The sequence below is a fragment of the Parasteatoda tepidariorum genome, chromosome 4 (assembly GCF_982258835.1).
Source record: "Parasteatoda tepidariorum strain Cologne lab strain chromosome 4, Ptep-v5.0, whole genome shotgun sequence".
In the NCBI taxonomy this organism is placed as follows: Eukaryota; Metazoa; Arthropoda; class Arachnida; order Araneae; family Theridiidae; genus Parasteatoda; species Parasteatoda tepidariorum.
The window spans coordinates 1591394-1618779 of record NC_141758.1 but is presented as its reverse complement, the minus strand read 5'-3'; the positions used below and the strand labels follow the sequence as shown (position 1 = coordinate 1618779).

At 28.2% G+C, this 27386-nt stretch overlaps 2 protein-coding genes across 3 annotated transcripts in view; one reads left to right on the top strand and one right to left on the bottom strand.

The window, feature by feature from the left end:
* Fancm (FA complementation group M) overlaps positions 1-27386 on the top strand; it is a 76665-nt gene that overhangs the window by 3584 nt on the left and 45695 nt on the right. The gene's annotated exons all lie outside the window — the stretch shown is intronic.
* Positions 872-27369, bottom strand: LOC107437033 (uncharacterized). Of its 2 annotated transcripts, none has more exons than XR_015432920.1 (9): positions 27190-27369; positions 23968-24169; positions 22478-22642; positions 20927-21184; positions 13666-13846; positions 8522-8641; positions 6173-6402; positions 4032-5184; positions 872-3103 (listed from the first exon to the last, which is right to left on the bottom strand). XR_015432920.1 is itself a non-coding variant. In XM_016048897.4 (9 exons), exons 2-9 carry the CDS (start codon positions 24167-24169, stop codon positions 2958-2960), a joined length of 1662 nt encoding a protein of 553 aa, XP_015904383.1. In that variant the 5' UTR covers positions 27190-27369; the 3' UTR covers positions 872-2957. The 2 variants fall into 2 exon arrangements, 1 of the variants encoding a protein (XP_015904383.1); XM_016048897.4 differs by having other exon boundaries at positions 4032-4391.

Below are 27386 nucleotides of genomic sequence, written 5' to 3'. Positions count from 1 at the left end.
TACCTTCACTTGATCTACAGGTTATCGCATGTCGGTTGGCGTTGGATTTGCAAAATGAAAATGTGAATCAAAGTGTTGAAACATGTAAAAGCGAGAGAAAAAATAAAAAAGTTTGATTTTATTTTTTACACCTATCTAATGATAACAACAGATGGAGATCAAATTGGGTGTGGTTATATAATATAAGACTTTCACGATTCTTGGAGTTATGTTAGCCTTTTAAATAATGAAGGATTATTTAAAAAGTTACTGTGAGGTTTGATTTCATTTTATGTTTTATAATTGAAATTAAACAGCTGATCCGCTTTTGGGTTTGTTGCTATTAATGTTCAACCCTGTAGCCTTGTAATTTTGTATCGAATCAAAGGAACTTTTGGATCCAACAGTGGGACAAACTAAGTCTTCAAACAGAAATTTTTGATGAAACTAATCATTATTTGCGTTGTATGGAGAAAAAACATGAAAACCTCCCACTGTCAGAAAACGGCAAGCGAGAAAGAGTTAAATTTTTTAACTTCTTTAAAATCCTCCTCCTTCTAACTCCTTCCTTCTAAAATACACACTACTATAAAAAGTCAATAAAATTTGCATAGCACGAAGAAAATAATTTGGAAGTTGATTTAAGGCTAGTTTGTCTCAATGCTTGATTCAGGAATTCCCTTGTCTCCAGGGTTGGGTACAAAATCACAAAGCTACAGTATTGAACATTGATTGTTGTATATTTGAAAATGGGTCAGCTGTCCATCACCGGTAATAAAATATAATAAAATTCTTCCCAAACTGTACCAAATAGGCAACCTTTTAAATTTACATTTTAAAAGTGATCTTTAAAACACATTGTGTTACTGTAGAAACAAAATATTTCTTTAAATTATTGCTTAAATGCTTTATTAAAAACATAACAAGAAAAATACAAAATAATAATTAAAAGGAATACCACTTTTTCTTAAAACATAGCTATAAAATATCTTCTTGGATTTTAACAACAATTGTTGTTAACTTGTACAGATAACAAATATAATAAATATATCAATAGGATTTCAAAATATAGTTAACATCCATAATAAATTTTCGTATGATATAATTATACACAAAAATTTAATGTCAACAAATTGTTTTAATTTTGTATTAATTATGGTGTTTAATTTTTTTTGTTGCATCAACCTGGTTCTTCAAGATTTACAAAATCATTTTATAATAAATATGCTTGTGGCAATATAAACTATAAATTCATACAGGGATAACTGCTAATTTTATTATTATTTCAAAACATAAGATATAAATTCATTATAAAATCAGAACATTTGTCAAATAGAACATGCTCATGTTCTATTAAACAGGTAGGAAATGCTTTTTCTCACTTTTACAGTCAAGGAAAAATCCCTTTTTATGTAAATAAATAAATAAATAAGTAAATTGATCCAAGGTCAGATATCTTTATAGAAGTTTTCTACACATGGCAGTCAACATTTTTTTTAAGTAAAACCAGAAATAACATAAAATAAGTAAAAATCTATAATTTATTTGGAAAATAAAACAATAGACACTTGAGTTTCAATAAGCAAAAAAAAAAAAAAAAAGGATTACAATTTTCTCTGATGAAAAAAAATATTTATGTATTCTATCAAATTTTTATTTAAGAACAAGTTTTTCAATATTAAAATATAAATGTATGTTCATTTTACTTATTAGTATGATTGCATAGATTTTTTACTCAGATTTCAAGATAAGCTGTACTTGTTAATAACCAAACAAATCTGCATGTATAAAAAGAAAAAGTATCAATGTATTAAAAAAATAAATGAAAAAAACATAAATTTATTTTACTGTAATATTGAAGAAGCCGTTAACATCGACTTTATTTTTCATATCAATGATATTCGTTAATACAAATAATATTATATAAATATCAGGCAGTGCAAATATGAATGCAGTCAAAGAATAAAACACAAAAATGTTTTCAATTTAATTTTGAGAACTGAACACACTATTCTTTACTATACACTATACCGCACATTCATTTCAATACACTTTTATTTACTAATTTATTTTTAAATTTTTCCCCCAAAGCATGCAATACATGATTTTTCATTTTTTTTAACCATATAACTGCAGCTTGTGAAACTGTTTTAATTCATTTTTGTATCTAAAAAATGGCAAAAGTATCATTTTCGCTGTTTGATTAAAAACAAAAATTTTAAAGCAAAGTTTTGATCGCTCATCATATTATACAAAACACACAGATGAATTAGCTGAATGAGTGCATCAAACATAAATCATATGTGGGAGACAATTCAATACAAATATCAAACAAACTAGTCAATTAAATATTTATTATGAAACGAAATATGTCTCTCTACTTGAATATGATAATCATGTGAACATATTTCTTGAACAATGTTTGTTAGTAATGTTGGAACTGGATATAAATAAGATCATCAAGTATATTTCCAAACATAGATCAAATTCAGAATTTTTTAAAGGGTTGGCTTATAATCAGTCTATTAATTCTTTTTCCTCGGTCAAACATTAATGATACATCATTAAATATTGCAAAACGGAACATATAAACACATAAAAATGATAATTAGCAAAGGAATATTTTTTTAAAATAAAATTTTCTTTTACAGCTCATCCTAATAAAATAGCAAACAGACAGAAAAAGTCAAACATGCTAGCTCTCGCTGGTAGCATCTAATTAACTTTAGCGTTTTGCCAAGTTAAACTAAATTTTTTTATTTTTATTTTTCGATAAAAAAGGAAGCATATTCTTGGCTTATAACACAGATGGGCTTACATTCAAAAAGATACGATGCATGTTCAGCAGCTGAATTGTTTCTTTATTCTGTTTGATAGACTTTCATTCATCTCTAACTGCAACAACAGATGAAGAAGTTCAACAGCAGTAAATAAATTACAATTTTTCATGAATGCAAAAAAGTGCTTTGAAGAGATATTTATTGGGATGAGCAGGATATTAATTGTGTGAGAAGATGAGGCAGGTTCAGCTGATGTATTACAAATGGAAGTTTATTTCTATGAACAGAATACAGATGCTGGCGAATTTGTATCACACACAATTGTTGGAGGGGGGATGGCTGGCCTGTGAACAAAAATATGTCATCCATCAATACAAAATATTTTGTACTTCTTGTATTATTTATTACATAGGAAAGATCCTTTGAAAAAATTATTTTACACTGATTTAAAATTTCAAATGGAATGGATTAGGTTAAAAAAAGTTTCATTCAAGTTAAAGCTAATTTCATATTAATTTTTTTTTATGGTCAATAATATTTAAAAGTAATAATAATATTTAACATAATTCTATAATTATGATTACAATTATTTCAGTCATATTTCATAGCTAATTAATTTTATGTTTTTTAATGAACATTAACTTGAAATTGCATTATTAGTTCAAAAAATCAAATTTTATGAGTTGAAAACATTTTACACATTACTTAGATTTTGTATAAACCTATTTGGAGAGACCTGGAAATGTTTTCTTCATTTTAGAAATGAAATCTGAAGTGTTTATCATATTTTAAGATATGTGTCAAACGAAATGTGTTACTTTAATAATATTCATAGCTTTTTTACTAGTCAATTCAATGTCATTTATGTAGAGTCGTGATAGCTCAGGGGATAGAATGTTCGCCTTCCAATGAGATGAACCGGGTTCGAATCCCACTAATGACTGGTCGATACGAAGTCCGCATCCGGCTTGCACCGACCACAGTGCTAAAATAAAATATCTTCAGTGATAGACGGATCATGGGTTACAGTCCCCTTGACATCAGGCTAACCATGGGAGGTTTTCTACTCTATGTAACGCAAATGCGGGTTAGACCCATCAAAAAGTCCTAAACGAAGGCAAAAATTTCTCTCAGTGCTTGTTCCAGGAGTTCCTTTGCCTTCTGGATTGTGTTCAAAATGACAAGGCTATGGCGTTGAACAATAGTAGTCTTAAACCCAAAAGTTGGGTCAGCTGTTCAACGACAGTTATAAAATATAAAAAAATAGCTTACCTATTTCTTCTATAATATCTCTGACATTTTCAGGATATCTCTTACTGAGGGCATCGAGTGAGGTCTGCATGTGGGGTGAGACAACCAGGTAAGGCAGGATGACTCTCAGAAACTCTCTCAGAGTCAGTCCATTCCTCTTGATGTATCTGGAAGCACAGCGCTGGAAGCAGTAGTCGTTTTTTATCTGAAAGCAGAGGTTTGGGTCGCAGCCATGGTAGAGGAGGAGGCGGAGGATGTCTTGGGTGGAGAGGAGGGCAGAGAGGAAGACCTCGTTCGATGGAAATTCCTTCCTTTGATAGTTGAGGTTGGTCCCGCTCTCAATCAGAATTTGGAGAGCCTCAATATTGTGAACATTTATTGCTAATGACATAAAAATTAAAGCATTTAACAAACATCTCTATTTTTATACAACTCTCACTTAATGTTATGAATTTCTGTTTCCCCAACAGAGGGCGCTGCAGCCAACAGATCAGAAGGAAAGACCGGGGTAGCCTAGTAATTATTTATTCCACCATATTGTTTTGTTGTTTACATTTATTAATTTTGATAGCTATTTAAATTTGCCCTTTTTATTTATTGTACCAGTATTCAATCATTGCCGTAACAATGTTTTTTTTCACTGTGGTATCCCCGGCAACGAAAAAGCTGATGCACTGGCCAAAAAGGTTGCTTTGTTAATCAAACCCCAAATAACTTGGTTAGCTATAAATCCACTTCGTTAATGATTAATCATGCAATTAAGACAACACATATATCATTGCTAAAAGAACGGACAAAAGAAAAATCGTGGGGAAATGACATCCTTAATCTCCCCGATTGCCCAAGAAGCAGTGCTGTAGCAGCCTTTTGTCTCGATTGCTTATACGCCCATCTTTTCCGTCTTAAAATAGTGGATATTCCTGCCTGCCCTCTCTGTCGCAGTGGTGCAACGATGAATGCTGAACAACTTCTCAACTGTTCAGTTCTCAGAAAGAACTGCATCTACTCCAGATACTGGGAGGCCAGAGAACTTTTGTTCAATTTAAGTTCTTCATTTAATTTTTGTGTTTCACGTTTTGCTTTTGTTTTTGTATTTTGTATATATCATATCTTTCTGTATTTGTATTTTTCCTTTCTTTTGATCTCTGTACAGCGTCTATGTCAATATCGCCTGCTGCATTGGAAATAAAAAAACAAAGTTTTTTTTTTAACTTACTTCAAAATACATATTGGCATAAAATTAACAACAAAAAATAATAATTTTAAAAATACAGAGACATTTTTCAAATTTTTTATTTTTGCTTAATTTATTTTTAATTCTAATGAAACGAAAAGAACAGCACAGAGTGCTCTGAATAAAAGATAAAAGTCAATTATATTTAAAAAGAGTCTCTCCCAGAAATTATACTAAAGTAAAACTCATTTAAAAAAAAAAAAAAAAAACTAAACTCTTAAATTTTAAAAGCAGAAAAATGTTTGGGAAGATTTTTCTTCTTCTTTTTGTTAAAAACACATCACACCTTTAAACAAAATATTCACAGTATAAAATAAAAAATATTAAAAAATAAATAAATACTGAATAATATATTTGTTAAAAATCAAAAGTTATTTAAAATATTTTGATAGGTAAGAAGTATTTCAATTCATAAAAACTTACAATTTGTTTTACGTACTATGGCAAAAAAATATTAATGCTATTATATAATTAATAAACTATTTAGATATCGATTAAGATTAAAATAAACAAGTTTAAATGTCAAATTATTCCCATTTTGAGAACAGACAAATGTTTCAATATTTTTAGAGAAAATAGCCATTTCCTTTGGAAGATGTAAATTAAGAAACAATTCTGAATATTTTTAAGACTTTAAAAATGCAATGATGGTGAAACTTTTCAAATATTGAAAAATTAGGTTCCTCTTCATTTTTCTAGAATTCTTCACCATTTTCATAAGCAGCCAAGAAGGCGCTGGCCAGAAAGAGACAAAACTTAAACTAACAGTTATGAATAACTGTTACAAAATCACAACAGTTAAAATGATAACAGTATATTATTTGCAAAAAAGCATCATGACACATGAGAGCATTTAGAGAACATTCTTAAAGCAATACCCTCTAATAAAAATGTGAACATAACTGGTTCTTAAACAAAAAAGACAAACCTCTCATGGCCGGGTGATATGCTGTCTCAACTGGAGGGCTAGGGTCTGCACCCGAGCTGAGTAGAACGGCTATGGACATGGTATCTTTTTTGAAGCAAGCAAAGGAGAGGGCAGATTCACACTCTGGGAAACACAGGTAGGGTATGCGGGTCACCTGCACAGAATCCCTGCAGTCATACAAGCTGTCTGGGGCAAATCCTGCTTCTAAGAGAACTTTCAAAGAGGCATGGCTGATTTGGAATAAAATTATTCATTCATGAATTCTCTAAAAATATTTCACACTCACAGAAACTACACTAGCATGGATTTGGTCACCCAAAGGTGGAACAATGGAGGTGTGGTGCAAAAACTATAATTTAAAATTCATAGTAATAGGGTTTCCACAAACACCTACCTTTTTTAGATTGATTTTATCACATTTCTCCATTTTTGTAAGTTAAATTTCATTATTATTATTATGCTCCTACCTGACAACCATAATAATGCTTTCAAAAAAGTGTTTTCCTAGTGGTACTGAAATATCAATTAAAGAAATATTGAAGTAGACATTCCAACACTTACAATGCAAGATATAAGTATGTTTAAACTATTTAAACTTAATGGTAGTCAAAATCAATTTAAACTCAATTTGATAAAACAAGAATTAAGTATGAACGTAAAATTTTGCTACAACAATAAATATATAATATCTTCTGCTGCTGAAGAGTTTTTAGAAGGATGGTCCGCTCTGCCTGCCCCTTGATACCTACCTATAAATGTCCTTTTTGTAAAATTATCCCATCCTCTATTAAAAACACTGCCTTTTTTATTCACATTCCATTTTCAAGAAAATTAATTAACTAAAAAAATAATAATTACACACAAATATTATCCGTGTTTTTAGTTATATTTATTTTGTTAGGATTATTCGAGCTGGCAAAATTTTTAGAAGTTTCTGTTTTTTCAATCCATAATACTTTTTAAAAAAATTTTAAACCTTAAAACCATTTTGTAAATAAATACCTTCCTTAAAAAAATGCACTTCTAAATGTTCATTTTCTAATAATTTTCAGTATAAATTATAGAAAATTTTTTTTTAAGCTGTTTCTCAAAAAAATAATTTTTTTAGTTTACTTATTTTTGAAAAAGAAATGTATTCACAAAGACTGTCTCTTACCATGCCTTTAATTATAATTTATAAACTACAAATTTATCTCTCATTTAGATAATGAATGAAAATTACTTTTTAAAATATACATATAAAATAGCATAACAAGGTAACTTAAAAATCATTAAGGATCAAACTCAGTTATTACATGATATTACACATTTTGATAAATTGTTACTGTGTTAAGTGAGTGCCTTTTTTTGTGAGGTAGCACCCTGCCCTTTTTTATTCCTAGTGAGAACTCTGCTTCCACAAAATACAGAAGAGTTGGCAGGTATGAATGCCATATTTTTAAACATAAAATATATCATAAAACAATTATATATGCCGTTAAAGTTGAAAATGAAAAATTTTTTGAAAAGAAATCAGACCTTTAGGTACCTTAAACTTCCAAGAAAACCATGCACCACAGATTAGTATGGTGACAATGGAGTTGGCCAAGCAGGCTGACTTACTTAGAGACTAGAATCTAGAGAATCTCTGGGTCAATTAGGGTTGCCAATAAGTGGGATGCGAAAACTGAGTGGAATAAATACAACACAAGCTATCATGGCACAGAGGGACTCTATCAAATATTGAATAAACTTGCTTTTCATTTCTAGCACATGAGTTGAAATGCTTAGCGTAAGATGTTAGTAGAGAGTGACAATAATAAAACTAACTCTACCCAGAGAATCCCTAGATAGTCAAGTTTTGGGTTAGGTTAAACTCATTGTTACCACACCAATCCATAATGCAACATGGCAGTAACACCAGTCAAACCTACAATGTAGATAGCACTTTGTTATCCAAAATGGTATCTGCATTAATGTCCCAGCCTAAGTATTTTTTCATGTTGAACAATTATTTATTATTTTACCAATCAATGCTTTTAATTGACAATCACTTGTGGTGTGAAAAGGAAAAAAAAAGCCATTTTTTTTTCATTATCAAAATTTGAATCAGAAAAAAAATCTTGTCAAATAACCACATTCTTAAAAAGTTAAAACATTTACATATTTTAATGAATGGAATGAAAAAAGTGTTTAATCACCAGAATTGCTCATGTATGTTAAAGAATGGACAAAGTTTGAGTTGTGAAAAAATGAATTGATCTTGTTTTGAAAATAAATATTTCTTCAACTTCATGAAGAAAAAAATAACTGTTTTTCTTTTTTTTTGAGTATGAGAAAAAAAGAGAGGAAATAAAAAAAACAATTTACTTTTTCCATTCAATTGCTAAATGCAGTGGGCAAATCATTCCTGAGTAGATGTATGTTTCTGGATGGAAGGCTTGGATGATGGGTTTCAGAAACATGTTCTGTAACAGAATTTCTAAACAACTGAAATTGAAATAGAGAAAATGTAGTCAGTTTTGCACTTAAAAATGAACCATAAGAAAAGCTGTAACATTCCATGAAGAAAAAAAATAATGTTTAGGTTTTCCTTCTCCTTCTCTAAAAGTGTTAATTTAATATTCTATCCTTTTTCCATTTCTTCATGCGCAGAAATATATATAGGTTTTTGCAACTAAATTAGGATAAAATGACACTTCTTCTAAAAGTTTAATAAGAATTTTCTTTCTTCATGATTGCTATTTTTTTTATTTTATAAAATAATGATTTTATATTTTTACACTTTTATCACACCATATCACTCAACCATAACCAAGTGCCCTTTTCCCAAGAGTTCTATCTTTTAAGAATCATGGTCAGAATGGACTCGTGTCAGACAAAAAGGACAGTGGCTGAGCTGACAGTACCTTTCTCTCCAATGTACCAAGTATCTCCAATGTCAACAGTACCAATGAAAGGATTTTCAGCAACAGCTGATTTAAAAAGCACTCTGCTGCATATGTACGCTGGTTGTTACACGCCCACTCGCAGGACTGAATTCACGATCCCAGTGGGGTGATAGATATCTTAACCGATTGCACCGTTGGAGCTACACTTTCATTGAAGAATGGCACAACAAAAATACAAAAAAGTAACAAATTGTAAAATATGTACACATATTATTTTTTTTGTTTAGTTTTACAATCACAGTTATTAAAAAATTTAATATTGTCAGGTTTATTAGCAGTTTTTTTTTCTTCAAATTAAGCATACACATAACATCAATCTGGTGATTCTTAATAACTACTCCTCATATAATTTAATTTGTCATGACTTGAGATAAAAATATTTTTCAGTTGAAACTAAAAACAAAGTAAAAGTAAAACACAATTACAAATAATAATTCAAGTAACATCAAAGAAGTTTTTTCTAATAACAAAATTGATTTACTTAGAATTATTCATTAACTACATAGAATAGGATTATACACTAAGTATAGAGGAGAATTTTAATTATCATCTTTTATAAATCTAAAAATCTTTTTTTAATAGAAATAATGTAAGCTTTAAATTTTTCAAGCAGTAATTTTTGTTAAAAAAGTTTAAAATGTGTGCAATTTTTATGATGATAGAATATCTAATTAATTATTTGGATTTGTTGTTTGTTAAACTTGAAATACAAAAATAGTTACTGGCAAATAAAGTTTTATTAAAAAATATATCATAATGTAGACAACATGCACACACAGTGCGATGTGAAAAAGAACGAAGACACAGTGCTTCACAAGCATGCAAAAAATGGAATTTACCAGACCTCAGGCATTTGCACAACCTGTTATATAGACGATTCCCCTATCGGGATCTCATAGTCTATATGACGCCAGATGTACAACTTACCTGATAGGGAAGAAAAATAGTGTTGCTCACACAACTAGAAGATAGCATTGTTATCAAATAAAGTTGATTCCACTTCAAGCAAAAATAAAGTTTTACATCCCAGAATTTTTTTTAAAAAAAAAAAAAAACTCAGACTCTTGGAATGAATAACTTTATCAGAAACTAAGAATTATAATTATTTTATTATTTATTAATAAATATTTTACAGTATAAAATATTTTGAGTCCTTTTTCAATGTAATCATGTTATTAAAAAATCTTTTGAAAACCAAATTGAGGGAAAAATATGTGGTTTTCAGAACATTTTAGAATGATATCAGAAAGTTAATTTTTAGATGTAAAAAAATAACTCAATTACTTTAAAAGGAGCCTTAAATACACTCACTTATGATTCATCACAGCTAAAGTAAGAAATTTCCATTTTAATGAATGATTACAAAAACATCATTTATTAGAATCTGAATAAAAGAAAATTATTATGTGCCGATAATGTAGAAGCATACTCAGTTTATTTGAAATTTTTTACATAAGTTTTATTATCTAAAATTACTTGCATGAAAAGATATATATATATATATATATATAAATATTGTTTACACTTCAATTTTCCTTGACAATAGTAGCTTTAATAGCAGCCTTACATATAAAAAATAGAAGCATAAATAAGTCTCCTTGGAGAAATAATTACAATGCTAGTTTTATCTGTATTGTAGAGTTTTGAATAACTATTATAATAAACTAACTAAAAAAAAACTATCTCATAACATAACTGTACAATACAAAGATTTAAAACTTAGCTAGATAAAGTACTAGAATAGACCATTTACTAAGTCCAATACTGCTTCAAATGCAAAAAATTGTTTTTATCTTTTCTTAAAAAATATTGTGAATAAAATAAAAAGGAATAAAAAGATAAAAATTCAAAAGCGAAATTAATCATATAAAATTTAAAAAAAATTTTATTAAGTGGTTAACAACTTTAAAGATTTTTCTATATCTCGTTTGGAAATCATGAAAATAATTCATTAAGTGCATTTCCATTTATAAGATATTTATTTTAAAAAGATAAAACCTGCAAGTTTTCAAATACCAATATTAAAAAAAAAAGATTTTTTTTGTCCCACATGTATTTTTACAGTATTCTGCATAGAGTTGACTAACATTATAACTTCAAAGGGAAAATTAGTTCTTGTATTTTAATTGCTAAATAGCATAAGAAAAAATTAAATAGAAAATTAATTAAAAATATAATATCTAAAATCACTAAAAAATATCATAGCTTTAATAAAATTTGCAATGGTAATTTTATCCTCAGGCAAAATCTTCGATAAACTAAAAATAATATAAATTCATTTAACTTAACTAGATATAAGTGTAAAAATTTATTTAGGAAGATAAGGATAACAAATTGCATATTCGAAACAAATTACATAATAATTTATACTGAGTTTAGAATTCTGTATAGAATAAAAATAAACAATATGAAAATAATAATTTTTTAAAACAAATTATCAGTTATCGCTAAACAATTATATTGGTCACTTTTAATTTTTTCCTTGCCCAGCTTTTACCTCCTGTGTAACTTTTTGCATTTAAAAAAAAACTATAAATTCTAATTTTCAGAAATAAATTGTCTTATTTTATGAAATTTTGATGCTTACATATTAAAGCTTAATTGAATAAAAATCAAAATTTTAAACCATATTTTTTTAAGAAATAAAAATACCTATATTTTTTTTAACAATATTGTTAATACAGATCTAAATTCTTCACACAGATTTCGATTATACTTGAGTTATAAAAACATAAAAATATATACCTGCGGGAAAATTATATAAAAATTTTTAAATTATTATTTTTTAAATTGTCTGCATGAACACTGAATTTAGATCACAAATATGTTTTGAATTATGAGCAGACCAGAGAGAAAACTTATTCCATTTGTTCATCAACACTTTGAAATCGAGTACATACGCGTATACCAATATTAGATTTTTTTTAAACTTGTGAATAAGAATCATGATGTTCGATTTTAAAATAGCGAGAATATGAACCATGATGTTTTAATCAAATCTTGTAAAAATGAAAAGCAATTTCTGATTTTAAGATAATGTGAATAAAAATTTGAATATTTGGTTTTAAATCACGGGATTATAAATGCTGATGTCTTTTTCGTTAAATCGCATAAAAACAAATAGTAATGTTTGGTTTTTAAGTTGCATTAAAACGAATCACGATATGTTTAAATTGTTGGTATATGAATCAGGATGACTTACTTATGTATAAAATTCAGTTGATATGGTATGTAGATTATGCATTTCAATGAGTGGTGTGATGTGTAAATTGTAATTCGCGGAGAATAAAATTGACTAACCCACATTTGCCTTACATGGTGACGAAAACGATGAAAACCTCCCACTCTCAGCCTGACAGCAAGAGGATTCTAACCCATGATCTGTCTATCACTGAGGATATTTTACATCAGCACTGTTGTTGGTGAAAGCCGGGTACAGAGTTTGTATCGACCAGCCATCGCTCGGATTTGAACCCGGTTCACATCACAGGAAGTAGTGATGTAACGAATAGCAATGTGGCTGAATACTTACTTTTTAAAAATTTCTCTTTTGATTGTAATTTTGTAATTAAAGTAATTTTCAAATTTTAAATTAAAAATGAAATAAATATTAACAAAATTGCTTTTTTAATCTTTGTATATTTAAAAATTTTTTAACAACTTGATTTATTTTTTGTAATAATTTAAATATCTTGATGCCAATAACAAGGCAATATGGCTTTTATAAATCTAAATAATTAATAATAGCATATTTTAGTTATAGTTATACTTGTAATTTATATGCTATTTTATTTAAAATAAGAACTCATTACTACTGTTAAATGTATTCTTAACTTTCTTTTTTGTCAGAAAAATTATTAAAACCCGGAAAATTAAGCTTGTTAAGTAGCTTGTTTCTCTAAGTATCAAGACATCCATTAAATGGATAATTAATGTTTTACATTTATAATAAATAATTATATAATCATATATTTCTAGTGCATATTATTGATAAATAGATATTATTAAGGGAATCACAAATACATTTTAATTGCTGATTCAGATAGTATTCACACTTCTATTTAACAAACTATATATATTTGTATTTAATGTAAAAGATTCCAATGCTTGTTTAAATACATATGATGATAAATTTGCAACAAGAAAACGTTTTTATTTATGTAACATTATTAAATACACTTATGTATTATACAACTTAAATTGAGTAAATGCAGTGCTAATAATTAATGCTAATAATTAATGCAGTGAAATGTAACTCTGCAATATTCAAGATTAAATATATTTAAAAGCACATTTAAAAAAATATCTTTTTTTATTATTATGAATTTATTCAGCCAAATATCTAATAATATTCATATTCAGCTGAATAACTTCATTATTCAGCCGAATATTCGGCAAAAGGGCCGAATACCGAACGAATATTCGTTACATCCCTAATAGGATGGCGAAAGCTCTATCCCCTGAGGGATCACGGCTCAAGTCCAATTATTGGTAAGATTTAGCTCAAAGGTATACACACCTTTAAATTATTTAGAAAATAAATGAAACAAAGAATTGACTCACGTAGTATTGTTAGCTTGAACAGCCATATGTAGAGCAGTCGCATTGTCTGAAGTCTTCAAATTTGGATCTGCCCCGTAGTCTAGCAGTAGCTTTACGCATGCTTCAAAACCTTGTTGGGCTGCAATCATGAGAGGTGTAGCCCAGTCTTCAGCCCCCATGTTTACAACAATATGCAGATTGCCTGAAATACATGCGATGACCATATCCTTAATAAGTTTCATAATAGCAAATAAATAATTACATGATTATTCCTTCAATTAACCGTCAACTAAATAAAGAAGCTTCTTTTAATTGAACGCCAAGATAAGCTTAAAATGCACATGTTGAATATATTAAAACATTAAAACCTCTAATAATGAAAATAATACATTAAAAAATATTTATAAACGGTCAAAACCTGGATCCACTGTTTCAGCTGAGTCAGATTTCTGGTTCATGAATGCAAAATTAGGTCATCTCCTAATTGCGTTAATGTTAAGAACAATGCTGAATGTGTAGATTCTGAAGCAACATTCAAACTGAATTTGCAATTACTGTCTCAATAATCAAAATCCCATCTGAAAATTTTACTCTATCATGGGTGGCATTTAAAAATATAGAAATAAAGAATTTAGGAGAGGGTTAAAAAAAGATTGAGACTTCTGTAAATTATTTTCTCCAAATTCATTTAAAATGCTTAACCAGGCCAAGGAATAAAGATGGTCATGAATAAATAAAGTAGAGAGCCTACTGGGTTAAAAACAAAATGAATGATACTGACTTAATTCGGGTGACAGAATGAACTGATATATCAATTTTATAATTTTAGTACGAAAAAGTTTCCTTTTTTAAGAAATAAAATATGCAGGTTTTAATAACTTGGGGGAAACTACCCAAAATTTATAAATACCAGGGTATTCATGAATTTTATTGAAAATTCAGTGATCATGTTTTTCATTTGGGTTTTACAAAATTATATATATTCAAGAAAAAATTAAGTTTTGCTTTTATTATCAATAGTTAATTATTTACTAAGATGAAAAACTCCATCGATTGTCTTAAATTCACATTTCTATTCATAAAATTGATTCTATTCATAACCCAATATTTTTGATAAAGTTTTTCCAGAAAATGTAAAACCTTTTTTCAGATTTTAAGTAATTTATTTTAAAAAGTTTATTATACAAGATTAAATGGGATTGTTACGCTTCTTCCTTTATGAAAAAAACTGTTCTGAGAGAATAAAAAAAACTACTTTTTTATTTCTATATTTTAAATTGCATGTTAAACTTATAGTTCTAAATAAAGATTTACATACAATATTTATTATGCCAAATATAATAAATAAATAAAATATATATTAAGTTTCACTATATCCAATTTTTTAGGGAACTGAAATTTAATAATACTTACAGGAATGAAAAAAAAGTATTATTAATTTTTGTCATTTAAATACACAAAATTGATTTGGAAAATAATGCTTTTAATAAATTAAACGCTATGAACTTAAGTCTGATTAGGACATAGCAATTGAGGTTGATAACAAAAGCCAACAAATATATAGAAATTTATCTGAATCAAATTTAGTATGCAAATATCTTTTATTCCTAACTAATATAACTATCAAATAAGACTTGATAGTTTAAGAATTCATAAAGTTCATCTTCCTTAATTATTTATATCAATAAACATTAGAGAAAAACTTATCAATAAAAACTTATGAAATTTCTCATATTTATCGATAACAAATCACAAGATATTTTAATTTCAGAAACTAATTAAAGCTTATTGCTGTAAAATAAAATAAAAACTTGGAACAATATTAATATTCAGTATTTTACATAGAATGGTAAATAGTAAATATGATTTTAATAAATATAACTCAGTCATGTGTGATAATTTTTAAACAATAACTACTTCTTGTTTAATAGTAGTTTAAAATTAAATTGCTTAGGTCAGTATTTTTTTTAATTGAAACGAAATGTTAAGATTTTACTAAAATGTCATTGACATTTGAATTTTTTATTTTTATTGTTTCTAATAAGATGCAGAATCAATGCAGAAAAAAACTATCAAAAATATTGAATGATTTTAAATTTACATAATAAAAAATAAATTTATTTAAAATAAAATAGTTTTATGGTTAATTTAATTAAAAAAAATTGGATAAATTTCTAGTATCAGTTTTATCATTTATATTAAATTAATGTAGATGAATAATTTTCATAAACTTCAATCTTATTCCCTATACTTATTCCACGGCTGGATTAGCCATTAGGCCAGACTAAGCCCCCTTAAAGTGGATTTTTTGATTAGAGGCCTAAAAGTGGATTTTTCGAAAATAAATTTTGAAAAATTAGGAAAAACAATGATTTTTCAAATATTTTCAAAATGTTATGATTATTTTTTAGTTCTAATTTAATAAAATAAAGTAAAATTCAATTTATTATTATTTATTTCAATTTTAAATATGCTTTCTTAAATGGAAAGATATATAAATACTTTTATATTTGAATAAATAAAAAATATACGAGAAGAAAATGTAATCTAAGGGGCCCAAAAATTTGAATGGCCTTGTTAATAATATTTTTCAGCATAAATAATAATAATTTCTAAAACTAAAAAGATGGCGCTCTGCACAGTAATGTGAAATCAGATAATTAATTGCAATCAGTTTCCTCCATGCCACTGTATTGTTACCATCACCCGTGTTTGTTATTAAATATATTTTGTTAAAGGCGTTTGGTAATGATTAAACCCTGAGATCATCTCACCGTATTTAACATTGGCGCACCAACCTGGGACTAAGAATTTGAAAAAGGTGAGTGCATTTGATTTAAATAATGGATTTATATGATGATTTGAAGAATAAAAGAAAAACAATTCGCTCTTTAACAACTCGATTAACAACAAAAATTGAAAATTTAATGAATGATGATAATGTTGAAACTAAAGAAAAGATCGAAGAATTAATAGATTGTAAAGAACAATTAATTGATAAAAATAGAAGTTTAAAAGCAATAAATAATCGAATTGAACCACTAATTAAAAGTGAGGAAATAGAAACTGAAATTACTGGAATTGAAGAATATTCGGAAAAAATAATCAAATGGCAATCTCGAATCGCAAGATTTTTGAAAGAAAACGTTAAAGAAAGTAGGGGAGGAGAAGAATCATTTAACAGCGCACAATATGAAAAATCTAAATTTGTTCCAGAAAGTAATGCAGTTAATCTTCCAAAACTAACCATAAATAAATTTTACAGTAAAACAATATTATGGCTTGAATTTTGGAATCAATTTCAAATTGCTATTAATGAAAACGAAAGTTTAACTGAGATACAAAAATTTACTTATTTAAAGAGTTTACTTGGTGGAATTGCATTAAATGCTATTAAAGAGTTTGCTTTGACAAAAGAAAATTATACCAAAAGTATAGAATTGTTAAAAGATAGATTTGGGCGGGAAGATTTAGTGATTAATAGTCATATGAATCGTCTATTAAATCTTGATCCCGTAACAAATTCTAGTGATATTAGAGCATTGCGAAATTTATATGATAATTTAGAAGTAAACATTAGATGATTAGAAAGCTTAAATGTAGTCTCTGGAACATATGGACATTTATTATGCCCTATATTATTAAAACTATAACCAGAAGATTTAACTTTAAAATACAACAGCAAACGAAAATCAAAACCAGAATTTAATGTTTCTGAATTAGTTCAATTTATTAAGGAAGAAATTCAAGTACGCGAATCATCTACATTATTCCATGATAATGTTAAGAAAAATAAACACTATAATTATTATAATTCCAGGGAAGTAATAAATAAAAAACAGTTCAGATTGAATATTCCCACAGCTTCAGCATTGGCTATTAATGTAAAATTTAATTGTGTGTTTTGTAACATGATTAATTTATTTGTGAAAAAATGTCGGTTTCTGAAAAAAGAGATAGATTAATGCGCGAAGGTCGTTGCTTTAAATGTTTCTGCAAAGCACATTTAAGTTCACAATGTAGGAGTAAAATTATCCCTCGTAAAAAATTTAATAGTAAATCTCATCACGAAATAATTTGTTTTGGAATTCCGAAAACTCAAAACGAAAGTTCGCAAGAAACCACAGAGAAAAATACAGTTGTAGCCAGCATTTCTCATGTCAAAGAGGGGCGGAAAGGGGAATTTCAATCAGTGTTTTTACAAACATGTGTTGCGGAATTGCATTCGGCAGACAAAACGGAGGAGATAAATATTTCATTTGATTCCGCATCTATGAGGTCATTCATTACTAGAGAATTAGCTCAAAAGCTTAATCTCCCGATAAGCAGCAAAGGAAAATTTATTAGTTTATACTTTTGGAAGCCATGAACCGCAAGAAAAAAATTTGATATCATAAAGACGAGTATAAGCAATAAAAAATATCCTACTCGAAGGTCAGAGTTTGAATTATTGGTTTCAAGCACCATAACACGTGCATCTTTCCCACCGCATAATAATAAAATAAAGTTGCTTCTTGAGGATTTTGGGCTTACTGATTTATGTCTTTCGAAAGGAATACATTCAATTGATATATTAACTCGAGAGGATTATTATTGGAAACTCCACACTGGGTACTTAAGGAGTTGACAAAATATTTGTTTTATCTCGAAACATTACTCAGAGGAAGCATAACTGGGATTACTCATTCAGATTTAAAAAATGATTCTATTATTGAAAATTTATGTTATTGTAAGGAAAAATTTAATTGTGAGGAATTAATTTCCGAAAATAATTCTTGTTATGATATAAATTTACAGTTACGTAAATTTTGGGATATTGAGAGCTTAGACATTAATGATAAAATGTAGAATACACCTTTTGAACAAGAAACTTTAAAACGGTTTGAACAAAATATAAAATTTCAGGATGGCTGATACGTGGTTAAATTACCATTTAAAGATAAAGTAAAAATTTCTGACAATTTTAATTTATCTAAAAGAAGGTTAATTAGTTTAACATCGCGTTTTAATAAAAATCCTTCTTTGCATGACAATTATCTACTGTTTGTAAAGAAAAATTATCGGAAGGAATAGTAGAACCTGTTAATGATCAATCAATAGTTACAAATATGGTTTATTACTTACCTCATCATCCAGTAATTAGAAATGATAAACAAACTACAAAGTTACGGATAGTTTTTGATACTTCGGCTAAAGAAAAAAAATGCTACTCTCTAAATAATAACTTATAAAGGTAATCAAAATTTTAAGGTAAATGATATTGTTTTGATTCATGATGACAAACTTCCAAGGAGCATGTGGAAACTTGGAAAAGTTGTGGAAACATTTCAAGGACGTGATAACAAAATAAGAGCATGTGCTTTGAAAACAGATACGTCAATAATAAAACGTCCTATAAATTTATTATATAATTTAGAAGTGAACAATTAAATTAATATGAATATTCTATTTGAATTTTAAATTCACATTTATTATTATTTGAACATTTTATTTGACAATACTGCTTAAGATAAACATTTAATTTACAAATTAAGTTTATTTTAAGATATTATTTAAACTTTTTTGATTTAAAGAAAATATGCATAGATATATATTTTTCTTGTTTAGATGTTTGTTTAAAATGAAAAGATTTCGCAGGTGAAAGAATTTGTGTTGTGAAAATTGTTTGATTTATTATTCATGATGTGGTAATTTAATTTCATCAATTGATATTCATTTATTTAAATTTCAATAATTTCATTTATAATGCAATAATTTGTTATAGGTTTGAACTAATGCTGATGAAACATAGTATTTTATGAGTTCGATTAATATTATTAATTAATAATCTTTATATAATTAAGAATGGCTCATATTGTAAAAAGGTAAGATTATATTATATTTTTGGTTAATATTTTGAAATGATTAATTTGTTATGAACTAAGAGTTCATCGGGGGGAAGTGCTAATAACATTTCTCAATGTAAATAATAATAATTTCTAAAACTAAACAGATTGCGCTCTGTGCAGTAATGTGAAATCATATCATTAATTGTAATCAGTTTCCCCCATGCTACTGTATCATTACCATCATCCGTGTATGTTATTAAATATATTTTGTTAAAGCCGTTTTGTAATGATTAAACCCCCGAGATCATTTCACCGTATTTAACAGGCCTAGGGCCCCCGCATACGCTTAATCTGGCCCAGACTTATTCATTTCCTCTAGTTTATACAATTGTCTCAGGAATTATTATAATGTTTAGTTTGTGATAATGCACAATGCAAACAAACTTTTTTCCATTGCTTTTGTAATATAACAATGCAGCTTCTTCGCTAGGTATTTATAGTTTTTAAATTATTAATTTTTTTTTTTTAAGAATTAATATATTTTAAGTTTTAAAGTTTATTTTCGAAAATTCAAGATGTTATATTATTTCCAGAACTATAAGCAACACAAATCATGCTGCATGCTTTAAATATAACAAAAAATAATAAATACCCTGATTTTGTGTATTTACTAAAGGATAAATACCCAAATCACATCTATAGAAACAAATAATCAATTTTATTTCTTCAAAAAAAAAAAAAAACTTAATTTTTTATATAAAGGAATACTAATCTTAAATGTACATTTTTCAATGCAATTAGAGTAAAATTTGATGAATGGGGACTTCAGTTTTTGTAGATACTGTATTAGCACAAAGCGGCCATAAAACATTCAAACTTTTTTTCCTGATATTATAAGGTAAGTAAAAAACAACAACATATTGAATACTTTTAATATTAGTGTAAATAATATTAAAGAGATATAATGGACAACACACATTTTATGTCGTATAGAACTGATCAAAACTCACTTTTAGTGGCTGAGTGAATTATCTAACATCAATGTTTGTAATGAAGTACAGTTTTCTTAATACTGAAGATAAAAATTTTCGATTTTGATAGTGCAAGATTTTCTAATAAATGTCATATCAATCTTATGCTTAAAAATATTTTTTTGAAATAATAATTTTTCTTATAACTTCATAAATATAATGACGAAAAAATCCTCAACTTTAAGTCAAACTAGCATCAGAAAAATGTCTTTCAGAATTTCTAAAAATTTTCTGGAAACAAAAATAAACCTATAGGTGCCACAAATTTAAATGAACATTTCTTGTCATTTTCTTTACTTTTACAGATTAAATTTTTTAATATTATGCAATAACAAGATTATGCAATAACAAGAGACATGAACAGATAAATTATTTGTATTTAATATAATCATACATACAAATAAAGAGGAGGGAAGGAAGTACCTTTTTCTTTTGCTGCATCAAGAAGGGCTTTCAAGCTTTTTTCACAACCATGCTGAGCAGCAGAAAAAACAGGAGTCAATTTGCATTCATCTCGGGCATCGATGTTGGCACCATTTTTGAGCAGGAAATTGACGAGGGTCGGATTTTTACTGCTCGCAGCCTGATGGAGAGGGGACCAGCCACTGCAATCTGTCGCATTGACGTCAGCTCCAGCGACCACCAACTTTTCAACAAGAAATTCATTTTTATTTCGTAGTGCTGAAAATATAAGAATGCAACTGTTAATATTTAAAACAAATAAACATAAAATAAATTATAACATTTCATCCGAATGAACTTGTTTAATTTTTCTACTAATTATATAGCTTTTTATTATTTTGATTAAAAACAAATATTTAAAACTACATTCATGCACGATGCTGAAAACTTTCTTGTTAACATTCTGAAGGTTGTGTACTGTGACCAAAGGCTAAGAAAAGAACAATGATTATAAAAGAAGAAGTGTCAGCTGAGTTACAAGGCATGCAGTAGTGAAGCAGTACCTTTCAAGGGATCAAAAATCAGTTTCCAATAAAACTTTTTATATCTATTTTTCAAATATTAATAAATAAAATAAAATGTAATTACCGATTTTTATAGCAGAAGCCTGGTACAATAGTGCGATAAAACGGAGTTGTCAGAAGTGGTCTCCAGTGTAAATGGCGCAATAGTGTAGCACATTGCATATTGGTATTAATTTTAACATGAGTTACACTTAAAAAAGTGTGCATAATATATATGCATTTGTAGAATAAAAAAATGCTTTTATCTATATTAATAAGCAAAGATTTTATGTCATAATGATTTAAACAGCAAAAAAGTTAAAATCCTTTAACAGGCCGGCAAAAAGGCAGCACCAAGTATACTGTATAGGCAATACTGGAATAAGCATGCATGGTAAAAAATAGGATAAAAATAAAAGTAATGCTTTTAAAATGATAATAAAATAATAATTTAAAAGTTACAAAATACGTTTTAAATGTTTCAATAAACATAGTTCTAATTTCTAAATTCAAAATGCATTAACAAATCTATGAAACACAGAGAAAAAGAAATCTCTGCTTCTGTGATTTATTTTTTCCAGGTGCCTATCTATTGTTGAAGAAATAATAATAACAGGAATAAAAAGAAATAATAACGCACACACTAAACATTCTCAAGATGGAATGCATTAAACAAAATTGAGTTTCAATTTTTACGATTTGGATTTTGACAGGATTGTAATTTTAGAGGGTAAAAACGTTGATCGTCCTTCAGTTGTTTATTTTCTGTGAGACAAGTGGAAAAATTATTTCCTCATAAACATCACAGGTCGAAAATGAAATTAACTTTCTTCGAAAGAGTCGTGGCACTTACACCAAAAAAATGGTAATAAATATATTACAAGGAAAATTATTAAGAAAATCTAGTCACTGGTTCAAAGGACCAATAACTAAAATATATTATCAGCTTTAATTTTATCTTCTCTATACAAGATAATTTAAACACTATTTAACCAAAAACGTTTTTAACCTTGTAGTAAAGGAGTGTCAGATTCATTGTCTGGAATATTTGGATCAGCTCCATGCTGCAAAAGAAGTTTAACAAACTCATTTGCAGTACTTCCTTGTCTTCTTTTACAAGCTAAAAGCAGAGCGCTCTCTCCCTCATGTGTTTGCCAATTGATGTCAGTTTTTTCTGGAAAAATAGGGATACAAGTTAAAAAGGAAGAATAATATTACAATTAATTAGCAACATAAAATTTCTGAAATTTAAACAACTTTTCTTTCATATTTCTGATCAGAAATATTTAATTTTAATTATTCATCAGAGTTTAAAATCATAGGTGGTAAATAATCAATTGTCATTAGGACCAGTGACCAATATCTAGAAATGCTATGCAAACAAATGGGGTTACATATTATTCATTCTTATCATATTTAATTGAAAATAGGTCCTCCCCCCCTGATTTCCTAGATAGTTAATCTATTTTCAGGTACATAAATTTGATAATATTCATGATAAATATCCTACCAAAATTCAAACATTTTAGCTTTAAATCTAACGAAACAGATATTCATTATTCATAATTAATTTTTTGTTGAAGACTATTACACATGAACGTGTTATTAAAAAGAAATAAGGGACTGTGGTAATTCACTCATTAAACTACAGTTGGTCAAAATTACCAAAAATAAAAACTATAGAGCAAAAAAAAAACAATAATTAAGAAAATGGATAAAAAGGTTGTTACCTTTAATTGTTTCTATTCCCCATTTTTGTTTTTAAGATTTAATTTTGTGCTACTTATTTGCAGTACACACAATACTCATGGAGTATTCATACATTACGAAATCGTTTTATTAAAGCATCATTCTTGCTCTGTTTCAAACATTTGTTTTAAATAGTTAATAATGTTTTCACAATTTTCTTTTTGTTTTTCAATAGTGTCAAAACTATAGAGGACACTATGTATGTTTGTAAAACTTTGGTATTTTTTTCTGTGTAAAGCTCCTTGCATTAATCACAAATGTGAATTAAAAGCAACACTATAAGGCATATAGCAAGATAATTTTTTGTTAGTTATTGCAATGATTACACACAATTTCTTAATTGATGCTCGGAGAGGTTTAAGACATCTGAGTTATTCTTTACTGTTTAACAACAGACATTTTTTGAGCAATTTAGATTTCACGGATTTTTTTTTAATAGGAATAAAACTTTTACTCTAAGTTGGATAAACTTTTTTTTTTCCAACATCTTCCCCATAATAATTATCCAGAAGTTAATGAAAATTGTCTTGTTAAATCCTAGTCTTAACCATCATTCTAAACATGATAATTAAAAAAAAATATTACAGGTACGGGTAAATTGTTATTGATCAATGCGAAAAGAGAACTTTTGTAATCATTACGATTACAAATTAATAGTTTCAATAATTCTTTTCTGCATGAATTAAAAGCAAGTAAAAAATTCTTAAGACTTATAGATAATTTAAAATTTTTAAGTTACACAATATATACCATGCTTTAAGAGCTCTGCTAAGCATTCTTCAGTGGGAGGTATGGCTGCAGCTTCATGTAAGGGTTTCCACCCTCTGTTGTCAGCAACATCCACAGGGCAGTTCTCTTTAATGAGTTGCTTTAATAATTTGATGTTTCCAACTTTGGCAGCACAACCTACTTTAGAGCAAGTATCAAACCACTGCTCATTAAATTCCATCATCTGAAAATAAAAAATACTTTTGAAATAGCACAATAAAGTGGAAAAAAAATCCCTAGATTATGGTGTTCTTATAACCTACACTAGGGTCATTTCCCACATGCTAAAGTGTGTCAAACATTCAAATATGGAAACGTGGGATGCAAAACCTAAATTAATATGTGTTTTGAGGGACCCATAAATTTAATAGCTTTTGAACAATCTATAAAAAATCTCCCCCTAACACATAAGTTGCAACTATCTTACTTTTTACGTTCACTTGTAACGCACCCATGCAGCTTGTCAGTGTAATTTGCCCAACTTTCTGTATTGTCTGTCCATTAGTAATATGAAAGGCTCAGAAGATCAACGGGAAGCAAATAACTTTTATTCAAAAACGTAAGTATTTATCTAGAGAGCACAAGCTACAAACTGATAAATACATAATAAGGGCAGTTACTATACATTCACAGCTGGCCAGGACGGAACAGACATAACAAGCTCGCTAAGCAGGAAGGAATAAACATCTTTAGCATCCTGTGTATTAACTGTAACAGTTCCCTGGAGAGCATTCGATAAGTTCCCAACGATACACATCACAGTCGATCCACGTCGGCGGACACATTCGGCTCACCGAAGGATCATCACACGGAGTAGCATCCTCGCCTTACATAGAAGTGATGCTTGTGTCTAGCACAAGCTACAAAGCAACTGTGTGGATGCAGTATGTGAGGCAGATGACTTTAAGAAGTCAGCTAGTGTGTAAAGAAGTAGTGAAATATTTATCCAATGAGTCTATTTACATAAACTTGATGCCAACAGCTAATCACTTAACACATAAAATAATAAAGAAAATAACTATATGCAAATCACTTCTATTCACAACAATTATTGTACAGACATGTGATAATTTTCTACTGTGATCAAATGCCCCCTTGACAAACTATGGGAAGAGGTAACCTCTAATGTAACATCAAATGTGTGATCTATTGCTGCATGATGGAACGCCTATATCTTTATTATCAGAATCAATGCTACACTTCATTTCCAAGTTTTAATAGGAAACAGTTTAAAGAAGCTGATACAAACAGTTTATACTTAGATTATAGAGTTATCACAAAAATAAATCAAGTATTAAGATTTTGAAGATAAAAAAGTTTAATATAAGCATTTGTTATGATAAATGCTTTGTGATAAAAGAAGGGAGGGAACTCATAAGCAATCTATCAAACAAATCATAATAAAAGAAATAAAAATAATGAATTATAAAAAAACAGAACTCAGAGAGAATTTTAACATAAAATCCATGCCATTCAATGAAAAAGAAAAGAGAGATTATTAAGAATAAATTTTATGTTAAAGTTTAATAGTTAAGCCTATTTAAAATTAAAAATTATATTAATATTAGCTTACAGCTTTTAAATATATCAGTTATGCAATTGCCTACAGTTGAGGATTATAAATAGTATCGATTATAGACGCAACACTTTATATTAAAATCAAAAAGTTAAGAAAGATATTTCTAACAGTGTGCCAAAATTTTAAAAGTAAATGTCTGGAAAAAAATAGGGGGAGATTTCCGCATCATGATTTGTTGCAGAATAATCGCCAAGCCCTGAAAATTTTTTGGCAGCAGCCCGAGAAAAACTTTAAAAAAACATAAGAGAAAGGGACCAATTCGAAAAGTATAACTCGTAGCTACTTCTGGCAAAAATTTACGTGCTTTCTTTTTAAAAAAAAGTTGCAAGTTTAAAATCTATATGACAGATTATGAATAGTTACAGCAGAAAACAAGTAAAAAGAAAGAACACAGAGTACAAAAAGAAAAAAAAAAGTTGAAACAGAGTTCTCTAATCTAACATATCTCTAGCTTCCCAATAATGCTTGACAAGAAAAGTCTTGCCTAGAGAAGGGGAGTGCAAAGTCCATAACCTCTCCAAAGCTGCACAGAATACATATCGGGGAAGGAATAATCTTGAGTCTATAAAGATGGTTTCTTAGGTAGTCATGTCCAGTAACTAGGCGGAATTTAGCAACTGCAACTGATGGCATTCCTCCAGGACTTTTGGAAAACATGGTTATAGAGGTCTTTAGCATAGGCTTTAAGAGATATTTTAAAAAGATTTTTAATAGTATGTAAGGGCATAGAATGAGAAATTTACTGTTTAATAAAAGCACCCTTTTTAGTCAGAAATCGGCTTTCTCGTTGCCTGGAACTTAAGAGTGGGCCGGAACCCACTGGAGTACTATAGTTTTCTCAAGTGATGACAGGCTTTTAAGATGATAATGGCAATCCAATATTTCCTGTGTTATGGGATTGCTGTCAGAAACGATTGCCAACATAACAGCTCCTATGAATTTTTTCAAGTGGCGTTGCAGCTAGGACAGAGCTGTGCGGATCATAGAAATTTCTCCGTCAAATGCAGTATCCTGTTCCACAAGAACCTAGAAAGGTAAAATGTCTGAGAAAATTCCGGCACCTGCATAAGAGCTATGATACAGGAGGGATCCATCTTGGTTCATGGTAAAATATGTTTAATTCTTTGAGATCAAGGGCTCTCAAAATAGAAGGGCCCGCATTACTTTTGAGTCAAATCAAGATTAGTACAGAGAGATTTCAAATGTATTGGATTTTGTGGTAATTCTGGTTCATTATTTATACAAAGTGAATTTTTTTAACTAAAAAACGTCCTGTCGAAATCCCGTCTGGTTCTCATATATCTAGTTATATATAAAAATACATAGAGAAAGAGATCAAAATCTTAAAAGTTTTTTTAACATAAAACAGTCGTTTTTTTCTTCTTCTTTTTTTTTTTTAAATTATACATTTACATATGAAGGACAGAATCACAATTTATTCCACAAAGTTTTGAAAAATTATTTCCCCATTTATTTTAGGGTAGAACAGTGTTAACTAAGTATACAAAAGAGAATTTCTACATTTGTATACTTAGTAAACACATAAAGTACTTGTGCTAAAGTTAATTTTTAATGAACTTAAAAGGTTTTGATTTCACTTTCTCAAAAAATAATCAATCTCTTACCTATTTGGTAAAATGGAAAAAAATATCCTTAATCTTTATTCATACTCGATTGATTTCAAAAGCATTATTTCAAAGAAACATTTAAAAACAGATTAGAAGTTAATATTTGAGGCAAATTAGCTTAATATTTTCGGTACCCAATCTGTTTGCTATGATGATCAGTTTTATAGTTTTAAATATAATGAGGCATTTGCTTA